The 21,879-nt window shown below is 43.6% G+C and overlaps 1 protein-coding gene across 2 annotated transcripts in view; it reads left to right on the forward strand.

The window, feature by feature from the left end:
- The window catches only part of GALNT18 (polypeptide N-acetylgalactosaminyltransferase 18), a 359,386-nt gene that overhangs the window by 269,209 nt on the left and 68,298 nt on the right, over positions 1-21,879 (forward strand). For both annotated transcript variants that reach the window (XM_017881607.1, XM_017881608.1), the window contains exon 7: positions 21,069-21,254. In XM_017881607.1, the coding sequence (XP_017737096.1) occupies positions 21,069-21,254 (186 nt within the window). The remainder of the gene's footprint in view (positions 1-21,068; positions 21,255-21,879) is intronic.

Genomic DNA, 21,879 nt, shown 5'->3' on the forward strand with positions numbered 1-21,879 from the left:
CGCATGTTCTCACTCATAGGTGGGAACTGAACAATGAGATCACTTGGAGCGGGAAGGGGAACATCACACACTGGGGCCTATCATGGGGAGGGGGGAGGAGGGAGGGATTGCATTGGGAAGTTATACATGATATAAATGATGAATTGATGGGTGCTGACGAGTTGATGGGTGCAGCACACCAACATGGCATAAGTATACATATGTAACAAACCTGCACGTTATGCACATGTACCCTAGAACTTAAAGTATAATAAAACATAGAAAAAAATAAAAAAATAAAAAAAGAAAAAAAAGAAGTAGGTTCAGTTGTTTCATTTTGCTTCTGACTTTTATATTTATATTTTTATAGTCATATAAATGTATATTTAGTTTATAAAATGATGTAAATATTTATACAGTCCAAAGTCAAATCTACAAAATAAAGAACTTTCAGCATTGTTCTCTTCATCCTGTTTCCTCACTATTTCCAATGTAAACATTTATTTTTGTTTGTTTTACTTAACACTTTGAAAAAAGGCAAGAAAATGTGAATATATATTCATAGGTCCCCTTTCTTAGATAAATGGTAGTATAGTATGCACATTTTTATTAACTCATTTTTTTCTGAAGATTGTTCTATAACAGTATATAAAGATGTTCCTCATTCCTTTCTTACAGTTGCATACTACTCAGATGCATAAACATTTTATAGTTTATTCTACCAATTTCCTTTTGAGAGCATAGTGCTATAATTAATAATCTTTTGCATACTTTTTTCATATTTTTACTGGTTATCTTTTGGATAGATTCCTAGAAATGGAATTGTGAAGTCAAAAGGTAAATGCATATGTAACTTTGCTAGACATCATCAAATATCCCTCTAGAGGGATAGCATTCCAGAGTGGTAACATTTTTCCCACCAGGAATGATGAAGGTGTCTGTCTTCTCACAGCCATACCAACAAAGTATGTTGTGGATTTTTTTTTTTTTCTTTTTTAACCAATCTGACAGATAAGAAATGCCTTTCAGGGTAGTTTTAATTTGCATTTCTCTTATTAAGAACTAGGTTGAAAAGATTTTCATATGATTAAGGCTATTTGCATTTCTTTTTTCTGTAAGCTGTTCATATTTTTGGCCCACTTTCCTATAGGGTTGTTAGTCTTCTCTCTATTTTTAGAATATCTTTACACATTAGAGATGGTAATACTTTGCCCATCATACAAATTGCAAATATTTTCTCCCAGTTTGTTACTTGTCTTGATTTTGCTTCTCATGTTTGTTTGTTTGTTTCGCCATCCAAAGGCTGCTTTTTTCGTGTTTTTTCTGTTTAAACAAACTTTTTTTTCTTCTTGCTTCCAGATTTTAATCATAGAAAATCTTACCCACTCCCAGGTTATAAAGCAATTCACTTACATTTTCTTCTAATACTTATATGACTGTATTTTTTTACATTTTAATCTCTGATTCATTCAGAATTGATCCTGCAGTTTGGTGTGAGAAATGGATCCAATGTCTTATTTTTCTGTGGTCAAACAAGTATCCTAACACCTTCTATTCAAAATAATATCTTTCCTTATTTCTTTGCAAAACTACCTTTATTGTACAATAAATTGCCACATACTTTTGGGTCTGTTTCTGGATTTTCTATTTTGGTTTCATTGATCTGTTGGTCTATTTATGTACTAATATCACACAATTTCATTTTTATAGGCTTTATGTTTGTAAGTCCACAGGGTGAATTTAGCCTTGCAAACTGTGTATAATGGAGAAAGGTCTTCGATTCAAAGGAGGGGAAGATCTAGGCAAGACACAAATATCTTTCCCTCTTCTTTCCTGCTAGACTTTAAAACATGTGATGTCAGGATTTATGGCTATTTTATTTTCATAGTGGTGCTTGGAGCCTAGTATGTGCTGAAAGAGCAGGCTTTGAATTTACAGACCAGTCACATATAAGAAAATATATTCTATATACCTCAGAAAGTCAGAGCTATGAACAGTGAGTATAAGCTGTAAGAGATGTAGTTATTCAATAGCAGAAACATAAATTAGAACCATAAGAAAAGAATAGATGCTAATGATACAGTGAGCTCCCTATGTTAGGACATCTTCAAGTATCACTAGAAAATTAGAAAGATAGATAAACTTTATGACCATAATACTAATGGTTAATAGTAATATGGCAGTTATTATATGTGAGCTACTGTCCGAAGTGCTTTACGTGTATTAATTCACTTAATCCTTGCAGTACCTTGAAATGTAGGGACTATTACTATCCCCACTTACAGATTGATATACTGAAGCACAGAGAGAGGTGATATAACTTGCTCAAGGTTACATGACTGGTAAGTGGTAAAGGTGCTATATGAACCCAAGAAAGGTGGCTTCAGAAGCCATTTATGCCTGGTCTAAGAAGGCATAGCATTGTGGTCTTCAGTAAGAAATCTGAACTTAAAGTATAATAAAAAAATTAAAAAAATAAATAAAATAAAAAAAAAAGAAATCTGACAAAATTTCTTATCACTTCCAGGTGGGTTCATTATTTATTCATTCATTCATCCTTCAAACATTCACTTTCCCCCTGCTGGGAAATTGGAGATGAATGACAGCTCCTGCCTTTGAGTGGCTCTCAGCCTAGCTGGAGAGACAACCACCTTACCATGTTCTGAGTACTCATCTCAGATTGTAGAAAATGTCATGAGCTTAAACAGAATGTTTGACCCCTCCCTCCATTTTGACTTTGAGGACTTTCTGTGTTCTTTGATCTACCAATGGCAACAGTAACAAGTACACAACTCAACCTGCTCACACTTTTTTGTGTGGTACTTTTTAGAAATTGTTATTTAAAAATCAAAAAATGCAATTGCTTTTTTTCCAATCAAGCAGTGGTAAAGACAATCAACTCAAGCTAAAGCAACAAATAAAATGAGCATAGCAAAACTATAAAAGTCAAAAAAATTGCCTGAAGAAATGAATATTAACATGATTTACATTTGCAAAATTTGATTCAGGAAAACTAAACTTGGTGGAAATCATTACCACCAAGAAAAACCCTGTGATGGAGGCCATAATTATAAAATGTGTTATGGGTAAAAGCATACTGATAGAAGAACCCTATCTTAGTTGTAAAATCAATGCAAAAAAAGTGTTAACCCCAGTGAAACTAATTCTGCTAAAATAAAACTAGAAAATTAGTATAGATGGGAATATTTTACTTTTGTCATATAGAAAATCGATGAAGAGAATTAAATTGGCTTAGTGACATTTACTCATTTCTGAGTGAAAATTCATCACTGAGTGTAATTCAGGTTAATGTGCTAAATAGGGCACAACCTACTCAGGGTCAAAATGGCAAGGCTGAAAGATCCTGATGCATTGTGAGAGCACCAGGGGGAGCAACCACTCCACCTGTGGGAGTTGGGTGGGGCTTCAAAAAGGAGGTGGCATTGAGGCAGACTCCCGAGGAAGCAGTGAGCACCCTGAAGGTGGGGATTTGACCTGTCAAGGTATGGGATGTCTGAGATTTGGTGTAGTGATGTACACTCTTGGGCAACAGAAGCAAGTGCTTTATTCCATAAAGCAGACCCATTGTTGTATGGTGGAGTAAGTGTTTATGTGGTCTTAACATATATAAGTGTTTATCTATGAGGTCTTCTGAGGCCAAGAATTTCATTGAAAAGGAACTTCCATTTATTGTATGCTATTTGGCAATCACTGTGTATATTATTAATTGTTACGTGATCCCTGTGAGGTCCATGCTGTTATCCCGATTTTGTAAATTAGAAACCTGGAGGAAATTAGATTAAATAACTCCCTCCTTACCCAGAACCACTCAAGATTAGAACCAGCCTAACTGGTTTAAAAATGAATGCCTTAATCACTATGTTGTGTTGTTTATCCATCTCTAGCTTCGGGGTTTAAAATCATTGATGGCATAAAGGTTAATTTCAGGGGTTAACTCAGGCCAGCATTGCTTTGGAAAATGACCACAGTACCATTTCAGTGCTCAGTGGTTTAGCCACATGTCTCAAGAGTGCTGAGGCCTAAATCAGATGATACTACACAATGTCCTCACTGGAGGTGGCAGGAGACTTCAGAACTGGAGGGGTAACAGTCGAGGGTTGAGCCAGAGTCCACAGAGTCAGGAAGGAGACAGATGAGGGATTATTAAATGAGAGGAGCCAGAACAGAGAGGAAGTCAGAAGTCTGGGCAGGGGAGTAGAGAAAAAGAGGAGGAAGAGAAAGCAAGGAAGAGTCCCTGGCAATTGCCTAGAACAGGCATCACCACTATCTGAGACATTAAAAAATTTGTATCCACGGTTAAAGGGCTAGAGACTTTGCTAAAATTACCAGTGAAGGCAGTCCAGGCAGGTTAATATATACAGGTTAATGTGTGTTATTGAGGCACATGATAGACTGGGTATGTGGTTCTCCCCAAAGGCCTTGGACCCAGAGGTCTGAGTAATCGCAGCTCACTGTTAGTATCATGGCTGTTCTCAGCTAGCCATAAGGAAATTAATTAAAAACATTGGACACCACAGTTTCAGGTAAAGCAACCTCGTCTTTGCCCACACAGTTAGAGAGACGTGAGGAGAAAGGGGTCTGGGGACCAGCATTTTTGCTCTGCTGAAAAGGTCTCAGAAAACCACCAGATGCAACATCTCACAGAAAAGCTGCAAGCAGATTCTTTTATTTCCCATCCCTGGAGACAGAGAAAATTAAACACCTTAAATTGGATTTTAGTTTCTAGTTGCTGCTAAATGTTATGGTTGGCTCAAGCCAGCTGGAGTTCAGAATAACCTGAGAGTTTGGGATAACATGTCTGTGTGCGTGGTGTGTGTGTGTGTGTGTATGTATGTATGTGTGTTGTGTGGATCGGGGCTGTGAGCTTTGCCACTGTTTTGTATCATTTTGTCATGAATTGGAATCCCTTTAGCATTGTCCTTCAGCTGCTATGGTGGGGTAACACCTAGAGACGGCTGACAATTGTATGGTGGAGTAAGTGTTCATCTACGTGGTCTTCTGAGGCCAAGAATTTCAAAAGACACCAAACACATTTCAAGCTTGCAGGCCTTTGTGCTTCCAAAGGGAATTTTCCCAATGACCCAAAGCCTTAGCTGGGTCATTGTCCATCTGTTCCCTTAGAATTGTTTTGGATTGTAATAAGTTGAGTGATTATTAGAAGTCAAGACTGAGCCTTTCCTAGTTCTTATAAATGAGTTATTAAGGTCCAACAAAGATGGCATTGATATTTCAAACTCAGATGATGGGAGGTTTGAGGGTGCCATTTTGGCTAAAGGGGACTTTGAGATAGTTTGAGGGGGAAAATGTGGCAAGTTTGGCATTAGAAATAACAGTGGAAATAACCAAAAAGCTTGCATTATTCATCCATCCATTCATACACTGAACATGTATTATATTCCTTGTAACATGTAGTTGGTGTTAAGATAGAAATATAATACCTGGATTCAACAGAAAGCCAAAACTATATAACTAAGGTAAAAAGAAAGAAAAAACTTTGAGATAAGACAGTGGGATCAGGTGCCCTCTATGTGACCATTTCTGAAAAGAGAAGAGATTTTAGAATTGGACATTGGCATAGGACATGGAGGCGGGGACAGTGTGATCCCACAGTCACAGAGAAGAATCAGCCAGAAAGATAGGAGCTGTATTGGTGGACAATCACAGATGTTAGGGGAAGGCAGCATTTCAGAACTCAAACAGACAGGCAAACATGAATACTAATGATAATAGCTAACATTTGTTGAACGTTTATTTTGTATTTAGTGCATTTATTTAGTAAATATTTATGAAGCACCTACCATTCTAGATGCTGTGCCAAGGACTGGATATGCAGTGATGAATGAGATAACTTAGGTTTGCCCTCATAGAACTTATATTCTAGTGAGTTTTATGCTGTATGTCATTTACTCCTCCCAAGAATCAAGGAAACCAGAATTACTGTCACCATTTTACGGATGAGACCACTGAGGCTCAGAGAAGTTAAGGCACTTGCCCTGGTCCCAAGAGAAAAAGTGGAGGAGCCTGGATTTAAACACAGTTCTGTCCAAAGCCTCTAAACCAACAGCCTGTGCTCTGAGAAAGCAAGTGGAGAAAAGGCATCAGATAGAGCCATAAGAAGGCTTTGGAGGCAATAGTTGGAGTCAAGGGGGAGTGATAGAAGACATTTCAAAGGGCTAAGGAGGGAGTGGGTGGAGATTGGTGGAAGGCGGAGAGTTTAGAGATTGTAGTTGACCAGAAAGGGAAGCAGAGGGACTCCTTGAAGACTGGGTATCTAGTGCCAGCTTACAGGCAGAGGGCAAGTGCCTGAGCCTTGAGGAAGTACAGACTTGACCTTGAGAGAGTAGTTGAAATTTTGTTGCCCTCTAGGTGGTCAGCCATAGATAGAACTGCTCCTGGGACCTGTAGAGTCTGAAATTCCCAAGGAGCAACCTGAGGCCTCTGAGGCCAAAGTATCTGGGATTTGAGGATGTTCCCTAGCTGGTGATCTCCATATGTAAGGAAATTTCGGTACCCCAAGCAGCCAGTCCAGAACCGATTGGTCTGCCCCTTACCCAGCGGCTCCAGGAAGGCATCTGAAAACATGGAGCAGGAAGCTCCGTGGCCATTGCATGTTATCTCCTAGCACACCTGCCAGCCATGGAGTGACTCTTTGCAATTACAAACCAGCAACTGAGTAGACGCAGTTTAAACAGTACGTTGTAAAAGTTTTACGGTTAGTGAAGATAAGTGCAAAATTAATCCCTACAGAACAAAGCGATTTAAAAAGTACATAATGAAGCGATTAGCTAGAAATGGTGGGGAGCAGAAGGAGAGCACCCATGAACAATTTTACTCAGGAAGGGTCTTCACACTTAGGTGTTTTCAATTGTGTTCAATGCGGGAGCTGTATAAAAGAGAGATTAATAAAATGTGCAAACAAGGTAACGATTGAGAAAGTATTTGGGGAGTCAACCTAAAGGAAATTTTTACCTTCTTAAAAGTTGGGATGAAGGGGAAAATAGCTATAAAGGCCTTGATTGGGACAATTGGCGAAATTTGATTATAGACTGGGGATTTGATAATAGTCATGTATCAATATTTAATTTCCTGAATTTTGGAAAAAAGCGAAAACAAAAGCCAAAGAAACCTGGAAGCTCACAATGTATGTTAAAGCTCCCCAGTCATTTTCTGTCTCCCTTTTGTTTCTGTTTTTGTTCTTTGTTCTTCTTTAGCTGAGTCTGCATGCTGGTTTGTATCAGACCCTGGAAGGTAGCTTCTTGGCCACCATTACATTGCTGCTCTAGTTTTCCTGGAGGGGACCACCAAGCAAGGCCAGAATCAGTTCCTCAGAAGAACTGCCACAAACTGAGCAAAGGTTCCTTCTCCTCCTCCTCTGACACTGCTGTGGTTTTCCTTGGACAAGACCTGATATTCATAAATCTGAAGTTGCAGAAGGAGGGGTCAGAGGCATCTCCAAATGCAAATGTTCTTGGCTTTGTAAAGCAATGCAAGGGGCAGGGTACCCGTGAGCACATTTTTTTCTAGTGCTGTGGGTGCTGGTATCTAGAAATTAACCTTGCACACAAGTTTTTCTATAAAGTCTGGTATCCAGAAATAACCCCTGCACACAAGTTTTTCTATAAAACAAGGCTTACCTGTATATAAAGTCAGTCCTGAAAATAAAGAGTTAACCCCTGTTGTAAATGGCCCAGAAACACCATTTACTCCTTTAGGTCCTCTCTCTCCCTCTCTCTCTCTCTCTCTCTCTCTCTCTCTGTCTAGTTCGCGAAAATTCAAGAGACAGGGCTCTGGTCTCTATCCTGGCTTAGAGCACCGAATGGTGGGGTGCTCTATTTTATTCCTCAGGCCTGCTTCAAATGCTTCATATCAGTGGGTGAGGGGGTCTTGATGACTTGCTTAATTTTCACTGCACTGGGATTGCAGTCATAAAGAGAGATCATGGACTAGGGGAGGGAAAAGATTAGTAAGACTATGATTTTAAGACAGATACTTATTGGGGATTTCAGTGTTTCTAAAATCAGGTTGGACCTTATACATTTGGCATATATAAATAAATAATAAATACTAAATAAATTTTAATTTACTGTCTAAACTAGAAGCTTTGAGAGTGAAAGGGGGTGCTACTAATAATAACAGTGGAACACTAGGTATAAACCAGTATTGTCCCCGGCAAACCAGAACATATGGTCATTCTACTGATAACTTTTTGTACATGTTTAATCACCTCCTTAAATGCCCCATGTCCAATATAGTCACATGGGGAGTTCGAGCCTCAGCATACGGATTTGAGGAAGGGGGACACAATTCAGTCCATAGGAAGTGCTGTAACAGAAAGAACACAGTGTAAGTAATGGAAAGTCAGGGATTTTTTTATATTTTGTTCTGTGATAAGATTCCCATCTCTTACAACAAAGATTAGCACATAGTAAGTGCTCAGTAAATAACTGCTGAACTGCATTAAAGCAGAGGAGGGACATGCTCTGATGTACAATTTTAAAAGGTGGATTGGAGGGCAATACAGATTGAAGGGCAACATGGCAACACAGAAAGACCAGGGAAGAGGCTCTGGATGGAGATGCCCACACAAAATAATAGGGACTCGGACCAGGATGTTGGCTGTGCAGATGGAGAGAAGTGATTAAATTCAAGCTATATTCAAGCTATATTTAGAACTCTTTGCTTTTGCTGATGTATTGGATGTGGAGAGGATGGAAGAAGACATTGCTACAGATGAATTACAGGTTACAGGCTTTGGCTATTAGATGGATGAGGGGAAGACTAAGGGACAGATGGGGTGGCAGGGAAGAAAAGCAGGAACTTTGTTTTGGACATGGTAAGCTTGAGATGCCTGAGACACATGAGAGTGAAGGTGAGATGTAGGCACTTGGGTATATAAATCTTGAGCTCGGAGGAATGTAGTGTGTTTCCTCCTGCCCTGAAAAGCTGTGGTATAGCAATAGTGAATCTTACAATCAATGGAATCTTATAGTGATAATAATTATAGCTAATACTTAGGGGGCTCTAAACTTCTTCCAGGTGATGAAGTAAACTGTCTCTATGTATTACCTCATTTAATTCTCACAACTGTCTTTGGAATTTATCACTTTTATCTCCATTTCATAGACAAGGAAACTGAGTGTTAGAAGGTGAAGTGAATTGCCTACAGTCACCAGTTCAGCAAATGGGAAATGTAGGACTTGACACCAAGACTGTTTGGCCCCAGAGGCTATGCTCTGAACCATAATGACTTCCTGTCTTCCAAAAGGCAGGCTCTTGGATCCATATCTTACTGTGCTTCTAAATTATCCTGTGACCCCGAACCTCAGTTTGCTCACCTGGGAAGTAATGGGAGGTCTTGATTAGGTTCCCTTCAGTTCTACTCTATTGCAGTATGCTGATCTCTTTTGTAAATCTGTATTAAATGAGAGTTTGCTATCAGTGACTTTCAGAGATGACACCAGTGATGATGCCCATGCTGATGATTCATTTTGATGTCTATGAAAAGGGCAAATCCTTTAAGAGAAGACCTAGCATACCAGCGTTTATAATTTGAGTTTCATTTGATTAAGAGGTAAAGCTCTTTAGAACAAATATCATTTCTGAGTGAGAGAATGTTCAGCATCTCAGCCTCATTTGGATCGTTTGATAAAAGGACCCCACTGAGCCAAGCGTGAGGATGATACTTGAGCCGGACACATAGACACCAGACATTCCTCTGTTGTCTGCTCCCAGGCTTGGCCACATTGCCTCCCACCAACCCCGTCTCAATGACACATCCATTACCTGTCATCAGACGGCTCCATGGTGCTGGGAATGACAGAGTGTATCTATCCTGGATTTCAAAAAGGACCCTCCTGGCTTATCATGGCAACACCCTTTGGACACTGGCTTAAAGAGTCCTTCTTTGGGCCAGTGTCATCCTTTTGGGGGCATCTGGTATGGACAACCAATTTGAATCTGACTGGGACATGCTAATGAGCCATTCATATGTGTGGAATTTGTTTCTGATTCGATTAAGCTTCAGAGAGAGGAAAGAAACAGCCACTGATTAGAGACATAAAAAAAGAAATACTTTTAATGAGTAAGCAGTTCATCTTCATATAGCAAAGTATAAATTAAACATGGTCCAGAAGATGCACTTTGAATAGCAGCTGGATAGCACAAGCACGTCCACAAGGAGATGGTGCCTCACAGCAATTGAAAGGGACTTAACCCCCAAAAAGGGCTCTGAACATGCTGAGTAAATAGATGAGCCCCATTAGCTGATAAAAATCACTCTCAGATTAGGGATGGGAAGGTTTTTATTTGGATTTTAGAAAATTGCTCCCCAAATCCCTGTGACATTTAAGCTCATTGTCATTCTCTGGCAGCACCAGTGACAGCAATGGGGGCCAGAGATCTTATTTCAAAACAAAGACATGAGTAAAGTAGATAGCGCAGGTGTCAATGGGACCCTGATTTGGAACTAGCCAATACTTCTGTCTCTGAGTTTGGGGCTTCTGTGGGGTTTTGGTTCCATAGATATGCCTGGACTTGAACTAGCTCACCTTCCCAGCCTTGTGCACCAGGAAGCTGTGAGGGTCAGCTTCTTCTAGATTTTGTGTCCCCTGACAAGGGCTTGAAGAGCGTGGCTGCAGCCCTGGCCTCACCAGCTGGCTTCCTCTTGCATAAGTGGAGTTGCCGCAGGGCTTCTGTCTGTGGCTTTTCAAGGAATCTGGAGCTGTATGTCATCTTCAAGCCTGGACCTTTCCTCTACCACCTGGCTAGCTTCACCCTTGGTTTTCTGCCCTCTGCTCTGGTTCTGAGTTTGAACCCAACTCTGACGGCAGCCTGATGTGCAGGAGTTCTAATGCCCTGCCTGCCTCTTGCAGCTCCCTCTCTCACCCCTTGGGGCTAGATCTGCTCCCTGCATCCTCAGCCTCTAGTGGGGTCCTGCTTTGAATGGACTAATCAGCTGGAATTGGGAAGCGGTCACCTTCCAGACACTCCATCTGTCCCTATTCCTGGAGCTTTCTCTTGTGAGCCCCACACAATAGATTGAACCTCTGGCAACTAGTACCTACAGGGACCATGCCTCTTTGGTCACCTTGCCTCCTTACATTCTGGTAACATCACAGACTGAAACAGCAGCTCTCAGAACTGCTGGAAATAAAGGTTACCCAGGAAATGTCCTATTTTGCTTACACAGTCCCCTGAAGGCTGGCTGGGAGGCTCTCCTGGGCAGCTTTTCTCCCAGTAGTGACTTGGGGACTCTAATTGCTTCTCTTGTGGGTTCATCATCTTTGAACTTCAAGTTCACCCTGGCTTAAACATCCAGCAGATGGTGGGGTGGGGAGTAGAAGTACACCTAAGGAGACACACTGGATAGTCACCCACCTTGCCCGGGAAGTGGCAGAGGCCGTGTCCTCTCTCCTTTCATCAGTTTGCACCCTCCTGACTGCAAGGGGTACAGGGAAATGTGGAGGAGCACCCAGGTGTCAGTGAGCAATAGGGGTCTCTGCCACACCTTTGGAGACCATCGTACTCCTGGCTCAGTTTCCCAACCCCTGTATGTCAGAGCCAGACATCTTCCTTCTCCCAACTTGTCTTGAGTTTCATCTAGCGTGAGTTTGAACAATAGTAATCAGGCCTGTTTGCTGATAATGAGATTTGAGGTAACCACGAATCAGCCCTTCTTGGTCAGAACCATTAAAGATACCTTCTAGTCTCAATGACCGCACATTTGCAAAGCAGTCCTCCTGGAATGTCCTTACCTGAACTCCTGTGGCCCAATCATTATAGGCAGAGCATTGGGGTCCAAGGAAAAGCCAGGCCCCCTGTATGCAATGGGCCAGTTTGCTGAGAATGATACATTACTGTTGCCCCTGTAACTTGACCCTGGGTTTCCTGTGGGTAAGCAGCTGTTTCAGCAAATCCCAGATTCCTGCAAAACAGTCTTTTAAGTTTTTCTTCATGGAAAGTTTCCAGATATTCCAGCCCAGCGTGTCTCTCTTGGAATTCTGCCCAATGAATCCTGCTGCCTCTGATAGTTATGAGGGATCCCTTCCAAACAGAGGAACTGCTTCAAGTGTTTGTTGGGGCTAACCCAAATGTTCAGACCCCTTCAGGGACACCTTCCAAGAAAAAGCAGCATTTTTTTTTTTCCAAGCAGCAATTCCACACAGAGGACTCTTCGGAAGTATTTATTGCAAGAAGAGGGCTTGGGAAACCATATCCTCAGGGAGTGTTTTTCTGCAGGCTCTGATGAAAGGAATAAGCATTGACAGATTTTTTAAATGTTCCCTTACACTTTAAAATAACTAAATATGTACCCTGGGAAACCTGGGAGAGCACCAAGTAAAGTGCACTGGGGATAACGCAGAAATAAAGTCCAGCTCTGGTTCCTTCATTCGTGCAATTTAAATTTTTTGAGCACCTCTTATGTGCCAGCCCTGTTTAGGCACCAGAAATGTCTTAATGAAGACAAAGCTGACAAGTGCCTTCTCTCAAGAGTTCAGTATTGTGGGCGCGTAAACAACAAAAAACCTCTGTCTCACTAGTAATCAGGGGAGGTTGCAAATTAAAACTGCAATGAGGGAGAATTTCATGCCCATCAGATTGGCAAAAATTTAAAAGTTGGACAATGTCAAATGTTGGCAAGGATAGGAAGCAATATGAGCCTCATCCGTGCTGGTGCGAGTATAATGTGATCCACGTTATTTGGAACAGTGTCACTTTTCCTAGGAAAGTTGAACATGTGTATACAACCTGTGCTCTGGAAATTTCACTGTGAGATAAATACATGGAGGCCTGCCCACTCTCGTGCACCAGGAGACACATACAGGCGTGTTCCGAGGAGCACCATCCATAATACTGGAAACAAGACTGTCAGCCAACAAAAGAGAGCATAAATAAATTACTGCATATTTATACAATGCAACACTATGGTGATGAAAATAAATGAAGCAAGAAGCAAGTTGCATAATGCGTGCAATCTGGTTCCATTTATATAGTGTTCACAAACAGGCAGAACTAAACAATGTGCAGTGTAGGTTTATGGCAAGGAAATTATTAACAAAATTCAGGATAATGGGTTACCTCTGGGGGTAAGGAGAAGCACACAGAGGTTTCTAAGGTACTGGCAAAGCATTGCTTCTTAAGCGGGGGTGGCAGGTCAACAGTTGTATGTTGTACTATGTGTCTTTAAGCTGCACACACACACAGAGTTATCACACAGACTGTATAAGAGGACTTACAGGTGATATAGGAATGCATAGCCAAGGCATTAGCCAAAACTAGGGCAGCCAGGGAAGGTAGGTGGGAATTAGCAAGGGATATTAGTGTATACGTGGTTGGGGCATGGGAATTTCCAGTAAAGAGAGAGTATCAAGAAGAGGGGACAAAAACCCAAGAATGTGATCCACCTATGTCCATGGCATAACTGAACATAACTAGGTAGCATGAGAGATGAGGCTGCGGGAAATAGGCAGGGCCAGTTTTGAGAGGTCTTGCAAACCATGTTAAGGAGTGTGCCCTTATCTGGAGACTAAAGGTTGCCAGCGTGGGAGTGAGATATTTTGGAGGGAGGTTATCTCCACACTGACATTGTCTTCATCCTGGCTGCTCTGTTGTATGCCCTGACCCTGACTTGCTGATTGCCTCTGGCTTTTGTGTTGGCCTTGTCCAGATTTGACCTCTCTTCCCTTCCCGTTTTTTTGTTTTGTTTTGTTTTGTTTTGAGATGAAGTCTCGCTCTTGTCACCCACGCTGGAGTGCAATGGCACGATCTTGGCTCACAGCAACCTCCATCTCCTGGGTTCAAGCGATTCTCCTGCCTAAGCCTCCCGAGTAACTGGGATTACAGGCGCCCGCCACAAAAATTACACCCAGCTAATTTTTGTATTTTAGTAGAGATGGGATTTCACCATGTTGGCCAGGCTGGTCTCGAACTCCTGACCTCAGGTAATCCACCTGCCTTGGCCTCCCAAAGTGCTAGGATTACAGGCATGAGCCACCATGCCGGGCCCTCTCTTACCTTTCTTATTCCCATGCAGAGCCAGGATAGAGTGAGGTGAGTGAAATGCCCAGAGTACAAAATTGGAGGATACCTGGAGCGCCAGTGTCCTGCCCGGCCCTATTGTTTGCCTACATCTCTGACTGTTCGGCCACTCTGTGAGTGACTTTCTGGTCTTCTGCCAACTCTCCCCAGGCCTCTGCCTCAGCCTGCATCCACCTCGCCTTCCTCCCCGTAGCCTGCTAGTTTTGGCTTTTCACTCTTGTCTCTGCTTTTGCAGCCAAGTTAGGCGAGACAGTTACATGTAAAAAGATCATTAACCACATGAGCTCAGAAATAAGGACCACATGAGTTGTACAAGTCATGAGTTCCAAGAGTTTGGAGGAGCTGGGCCAGGCCGACTTTGGATGGATGTGGAGCACAGGAAGGAGGCTTTCTGGGCTAAGAGAACAGTGGGAACAGTTTGCCAAGAGCAAAGAGCTCATTAAAAGTCATAAGAAGATAAAAGCTGGAGAGTATCTGGGATCTGCTCTTGTGGATGTGGCTATGAAGTACAAGGTTGAAGTGCCACCAACCCCAGTCCCTTACCCATGGTAACCGTAATGAATAAACTGTGGCATGCTTCTCCACTGAGACTGGAGAGAGCCTCAGAATTCTTCCCAACACAGTGCTTCAGAAGGATATTAATAAGCAAATTGATTTCACACAGGAGCATAAACTCATTTGCCGTCCCTGTCATAGACTATGGAGTAGTCGTGAGTCTTGGAGTAGAAGAGATGATCAAACTACATCCCATTGCTTTGTCTACTGTGTGTCCCTATTTTAACCCAATTTACAACTCTCAGGTGTGTCTCAAGTACTGGGCCTCATTTGAGGCACTGACTAGAAAATGCAGAATCACAGAATGCAAAAAGTAGAAGGGATCTAAGACATCATTGAGTCCAGCTGCCTCATTTGGCAGCTGGGGAAATTGAGGCTTGGGAGCAGGAGGCTTGTTTGTGTGAGCGGCCAATACAAGATGTAACCCTGACCTTGTACCAGGGACCCTTCAACCTGGGAAGAGAAAATGATCTGAGCCTCCCTGAGAACCCACGACATGCCTGTCTTTGCTTGTGGGAGTTTGTCATATACAGCATCTCTTTTAAACCTGGAGAATCATTATTTCCAAGAAAAAGCTGACATCCAAAGACAGGTCCAAGTCAAAGGCTAATATATGACAGAGCCAGGATTCAAACCCTTTCCACCAGCCCCTAAGACCTACATGCTTTCTTGTAGTTCTGGGTGGGTGTTTCAAGGCTCTTCAGAAGTGATAACAGGACTAGGGTTTTCTGGGAAGGGCCGGTGGTGAGTGTGATTTTGCTCTGCCCTGAGTAACTGCTCTTTACAATCCACTTTAGGCTCTTGGCCATATGTGGGAGGTGGTCCCAGCAGCTCCTCTGCAGGGATATCTGAGGTTTTGTGAGGTTGGAGGCTTTCTCTCCAGTGAGTTCATGGTTCCGCAAGAGCAAGCTGCCTGGTATTGCCTGTGCTCATTTGATGACTTCCTAGGTTTTATGACGTTAATTTAAGCTCTGCAGCCCAAGTAACTCTCTTTGGTTGCAGCAGTATGCACTTAAATGTCAGAGCTTTGCTGAAAAACCACTTGAGTTTGAAGAAAGTCATTGTATTCAGTAAAATCCAGCCACATTTTATGTTTATGGCCTTTATTAGGGCATCCCGCTGAGCTAGTTAAAACCATGCCTCTATAGTCAGTGAAAGCCCAGGACTCTCAGATTCCTGAATTCACTCATTCAAATAATAGTTATTGAATATAGACTAAGTGGCAGGTGCTGATGTATACAGTGGTAAACACACAGACACGCTCCTGTTTCCATGGCACTTATAGTCCAGTGAAGGGAGACAGACATTTAAAGAATAAATACAGAAGTAAAAGTATTTTGAGTAAGTGTTATGAAGAAAAAGGCAGGGCACTAAAGGTATTCAGAGGGGATCTAATTTACACTGGGCAGATCAAAAGAGGTAGTATTTGAGCTGGGTCGTAAGTGGAGGAGAAATTATTTAGGATGTGCAATAGTAGGTGCAAATAGACAGGAAAAAACTTAGTGTGGTCAAGAAACGTGTTGCTCAGTGCCCGTCAGAAGCCTCAGGACCCAGCCTTGTGTTGATGTGTCAGGTGTGCCTAGTGCCTGCCCTCACCGCATGCCCTCAGCCATCGTATGTGGAAAATAGGGTCTACATCTTGGTTGTTTCTTCCTGTGCCCTGTTCCCCGTGACCACACCTGCCTTCTCTGTTTCCAACCCTTGGTGTTCATTTCTCAGGCACCCCTTTGGTACCCAGCTACCTGCCCTCTCTCCCCTAGGCATCTCTACCCACCAGAGCTCACAATGCCAAGCCATCCCTGTACCCATACCTCATCCCCTGTCCAGCTGCCCTGCTTCCCCAGCACAGGCCTTCCTGTGTATATCCTCCCTCTGGTTTGGGGCTTGCTCTATCGTGCCAATTGCGAATTGGACATTTAATGTGCCAGGCCCAGCTCCCTTTCTCTCCCTTCCTTATCCCCTGCCCCTCCCATGGAGCTCCATAGAAGCTCCATGATGTCATTCTCCATGAGGTCCAAATGCCAGTGACTTCCTTTCCTATCCTTTGTCTACCACTCCAGAGGGTCTCTGAGATGAGCTGTGGGTGTGACTTTTGAAATTCTCTCTTGGGTCAAGCCATTGGTCACTGGAGCCACTTATCACCCAGGGGTCGGCCAGTACAGGCTTTCTCTTGTATGCTTCAGTGCCATTGGGCAGGGTCCAGAAGTGGTGGGGTAAACATGCTGAGTCCACATATTCTGCTGCAAAGCCCAGATGCTGCCAAGAACCCAAATGCCATGGCCAAGGCAAAAGCTGTTACCCTCTCCATAGATGAGTGCCCTTTCATAGAAGGGAGGAGACTGGAGATGTTGACCAGTGCTGCCTGTCTCTGAGAAGGGAGCCTTATGCACCCCTCTGCTGGGCTGGGCATTTGGGAGGAACCCTGTCTTCTGTGGCCTGTTTGCTCCGCAAAGGTAGGTGTACAGGACAGTCCAAATAGCAGCAATGTAATAATTATTAAATTATTATGAAATAATAATAGGCACACACACAGACTGAGGGCTTCCAGTATCCTGAGCACTTCAGCAGGGGCTTCCTGAGTCCACAGCCTGGTGTGGTACCAATTGTCATGGATGTTTGTTAGACAAGAGGTTACATAGCCCAACACCACTCCACAAGCACTCGGTGACGCCAGAGCTGGCCCAGATGGCCTGTCCCCATGTCCAGGGTGTCTATGCTTCCTTGACCACCAACCACGTAGTGCTCACACTGAGGTAGGCTCAATGTTAAACACTTACCCACACTGCATCCCCTCACCCACAGGGCAGAATTGAGGCTTTGGAGGGAAGTAACCTGCCAAAGGTGACACAGCAGCAGGTGGCAGAGGACACATGTTAATCCAGTTCCCACAGACTCCAAAGCTGTGCTTTCAAGTGCGACATGCTACTCCAACCTGGCCCAGATGCCCCACCTCCCCTGGAAACCCAGGATCTCTTCTGAGCACCATTTAGCACGTGTCTAAGGGAGAATTTGGTGACAAGCTTGAGAACATTTTGCAAGAGAGAAGGAGGTGATTAAACAAGCAATTATAATGGTGTTAGATCAGGGTACAGAGCAGGACCACACAGCACACCAGGCGAACCTAGTGGAAGGGGTGCAACAAAGTGATAGTGAACTGAGGCTTGGAGGATGAGTCAGGGAGGCAGGCAGTGTTGGGTATGTCATCGCATGTGCAGAAGTCTGAGGTGAGGGGGAAAAAACCACGTGAGAGAAAGTAAAAAAAATAGTGTGGCTACAGCATAGAGGCTGCAGCATAGAGTGTATTGGGGAGCACAAGGTCAGGGCTGGAGGGGTGGTGGGGGGCAAGCCCTGATCGGGGGCTGTGCCAGGGGCATGGTGCAGGAGAGGGAGTGGTCCAGCTTACACCTTCAGTCACTGCAGCTGCTGAGTGGAGAAGAGCTTGGAGAAGGAATATAGGAAGAGGGAGGTCAGGTGTTTGGAGTCTGTGGCAGAGTCCAAATGAGAGATGATGACGGTGGCCTGGACAAGGGAGGTGGCTGCAGGGGTGGGAAGAGGGGAGTGAATTCAGGTGCTAGACAGTCATGCCGCTCCTCGTACTGTGTCCAAAGGCATGATGGGAGGGGCCTCACCACCATTCTGATTAGAATGATGGCAGATGTGCCCACTCTAAGGTGAAATGGTGAACTGACCCTTTAAGAAGCAGGTCTTGTAATAAAAGAGTTTTGTTATGACTCATGCTTTGTGTTGTATTGTTGAAATATGTCAAGCAATAGCCTCTGTTCCAGTCACAAAAAGAATCATTACCCTGACTCTTTGTGTTGTCAATAACTTCTTCATGGGATTCACAGGCTTTCATAGAGAACCTGAGCAAAGTGAATTGGAAATCAGCACAGTCCCCAGAATGTACAGGTCTTGGGAATGGAGGCTCACAGACTGGGGCCTTCACCGCCACCCTCTTGTGATCCTCAGAACCATTCCTGGATGTGGGAACTCCTTTCAAAGCTGGCTCATCATGGGGAAGTGTTGGCTCTTCACTGAGCTTCTTTGGGATCAGACAGATCCTTCTGTCTTAAATATCAGCCGTGTGTTCTTGAGCAAGGGACCTTCCTTTTTTATTATTTTTTAATTGTTTTATTTTTTGAGACAGGGTCTCACTCTGTTGTCTAGCCTGGAGTGCAGTGTGACACGATCAGGGCTCACTGCAGCTTCCACCTCCTGGGCTCAAGCGATCCTCCTGCCTCAACCCTCCAAGTTGCTGGGACTACAGGCACGTGCCACCATGCCTGGTTCTTTTTTTGAAATTTTCAGCAGAGATGGGGTCTCACCATGTTACCCAAGCTGGTCTCAAACTCCTGAGCTGAAGTGATCCACCCACCTCAGCATCCCAAAGTGGTGGGATTACATGCGTGAGCCACCGTGACTGACAAGGGACATTCTTTAGTTTCCACTTCCTCAGTTGGAATTGGGCATAATAACTGCCTCACAGGGTGATTCTAAAGATTTTGCTGTTCAGCTTGATAGTAATAGCTAAGAATGATCACGTGCTTATTATGCACCAGGCATTTTTTTTAAGCATGTTGCATGTAATTGCTTTAATTTTCTCAGTGACCTTCTGAGATAGGTACTCGTGATCTCCATGGAGAGGAGGAAACAGAAGCACAATGAGATCAAGTGGCTTGCCCAAGGTCACATAGCAGGCATAGAGTGGAGCCAGGATGTGAACCTGAGTAGTCTCATGGCCAGCCCTGCTTATAAGCCACCCACCATGTTTTGCTGCCTTCCTGAATATACAGTCCAATGCCTGGCACATAGGAGACGCTCAGTGAGGATGTTAGTTTCCTTTCTATTGGTCCTAAGTTATACACTCAAGGCAAAACAAGCTAAAGTCAGTGATAAATCAGTAAGCCAGCTTCCAACTCCAACAGCCTAGAACCTATAGGGGCCAACTGGTGTGACAGGATGGCTGAAAGGGAAGGCATTCCCTTCTTAACTAACACAGGGAAAAATAAGCTAAATCCAAATCTGGCTTTATCCCAGACTTATTGTTGTTGATGGGTACATGTTATATATCTGAACTTCATCTCCCAAGTTCATGGTGATGTTGACAGTATCTGGCAAGTAATATGTACTATCTACCAGGATATCTCAATTACTTTCCCTCAGAAGCCACATTTGTCAGCTCTAACCAGGTATTTCAGATTCACCTGAAATTCAGTAAATATCAGCCATTTATACATTGATTGATTGAATGATGAAGCATCAATCACTTATTTATTCAGCAAGTACTTACAAAGTACCTCTATGTTCTTGGCCTTTTGTTAGGTGAGTGAGTGAGATATAGGTTTTGCCCTCCAGGAATACACTGTCAGTGAGTGAGGCTGACCTACAAGCAGGTCAGTTGTGGTATCAAGGGCTGTGGGGGCCAGAGGAGGAGAAATTGGCTCTACTCTGAAAATTGAGCAAAGACTCCACAATGTTGAGGCCATATAATCAGGGTCTTCTAAAAAAAAATTTTTTTTTTAATGTTTTAGAAACAGGATCTCACTATGTTGCCCAGGCTTGTCTCAAACTCCTGGGCTCAAGCGATTCTCCCGCCTTAGCCTCCCAAAGTGCTGAGATTACAGGTGTGAGCCACTGTGCCCAGCCTGATCAAGGTCTTGAGAGGTGAATTTTTTCAGCTGAAGGAGGAGTTGAGGGCAGGGGGCTTTCTAAAATTACCAGCAGAATGGACCAAAACCTAGAAGCACAAAAGAGTGCGTGTTCAGGAACATTGAAAGGTCAGCGTGGCTGGAAAGATTGTAGTGAGAGCTTTGAGATGCTGCCCATTAACACTTAGAATGCAAGGTTTATCTTTCAAAATATAATTGCATTCGGATCAAGCTCCTATTCTCCAAGGTTGGTAAGAAGTTTAATATCATTTGCTTCTTTGCAGCGCTCTCCCTCAGATTCAGTCAGAACCCAGAGCCTGGGAAAGATGCAGTAGAAGAAGGGTGTCTGGTGACACCCTTCTCTGTGTTGATCACTAATTCTTGTCCAGGCCCATGTGGTCCATTTGAAGAGGATGTCTGTGCTGGGAGTCTTGCTGGTTCCTCTATGTCAAGCACTGCTGCAGACTATCATCAAGGGTTTTGTTAACTTCTCCCCCAAGTGCAAGGAGAATCCAGATCTTTGGAACAAAATGTCTGGTCTCTTTTTTTGGTGGGGTAGGGCTCACAGGTGGAGGGGAAAAGTGCATTCATTTTTCTTGTTGTTGTTGGCAAATCCATAGCAATAAGAACCAAGATATGACTTAATGACTCCATAGCCATCCTGCTGCTATAGGAGTAGAAATCAGGTATGGCCCACTCCCTCATGATCTGGGAAGTCAAGGTGAAGGGGCTGAATTTCTTCCTGCTCATATCAAGTGGCTGCCTGAGTTCTGGTGTAGAAAGACAGAGCCAGGCAGGCTCTGACGAGTGGCTCCGTGTCTTCTGCAGGTGTGGCAGTGTGGCGGGAGCGTGGAGGTCCTGCCCTGCTCACGGATTGCCCACATTGAGCGGGCCCACAAGCCCTACACAGAGGACCTCACCGCCCACGTCCGCAGGAACGCTCTCAGGGTGGCTGAAGTCTGGATGGATGAATTTAAAAGCCACGTCTACATGGCATGGAACATACCCCAGGAGGTAGGGATCTCCGGTGGGGACGAGTTTCTCGGGGATTGGTGGGAAACAAAACAAATCAAAATATGGGGCCAAACCGTTCTTCCTATGGGTCAGCCAGAGTCCTGTTTGCCATGCGAGAATGGACTCTCAACCCGAAAACATATTATTTGCCGAAGAAAAGGGGCCGTGAGCCTCTAAACCATTTCTTAACCCCCCTACCCCCATGATTGTGATGGTGAGCATGCTTGATGAGGACTTCTCTCTGGATCTTAGTGTCCTAATTTTAAATGAGAAAGTTGGACAGGTGGCTTAAGTTCCTTCATGCTCCCAGGTCCTCGGCTTCTCTGACATTAGATGTTTCATGGTCCTGGATTACAAATATACCAGTAACTACAAAAATTTACAAAAAACATCTAATCTTCCTATAGATGAGATTCAAACTTCATTGAACCTTCGACCAGAGTTATAAAGACCCATATGCCTTTCGGATTTCTTGAGCCACATGGATGAGGATGGGGGCACACCTACAGGGACCCTCACTAGGAGATGGGAGTTATTCTGGGCAGTTTTTAGACAACGTTTAACCTTCACAGAGCCTTGTCATTGCCTGCCACTGCCCTCTATCCCTCTAGTCACCTATACTTAA

This window comes from Rhinopithecus bieti, unplaced genomic scaffold (genome assembly GCF_001698545.2).
Source record: "Rhinopithecus bieti isolate Rb0 unplaced genomic scaffold, ASM169854v2 scaffold_11944, whole genome shotgun sequence".
Taxonomy (NCBI): Eukaryota; Metazoa; Chordata; class Mammalia; order Primates; family Cercopithecidae; genus Rhinopithecus; species Rhinopithecus bieti.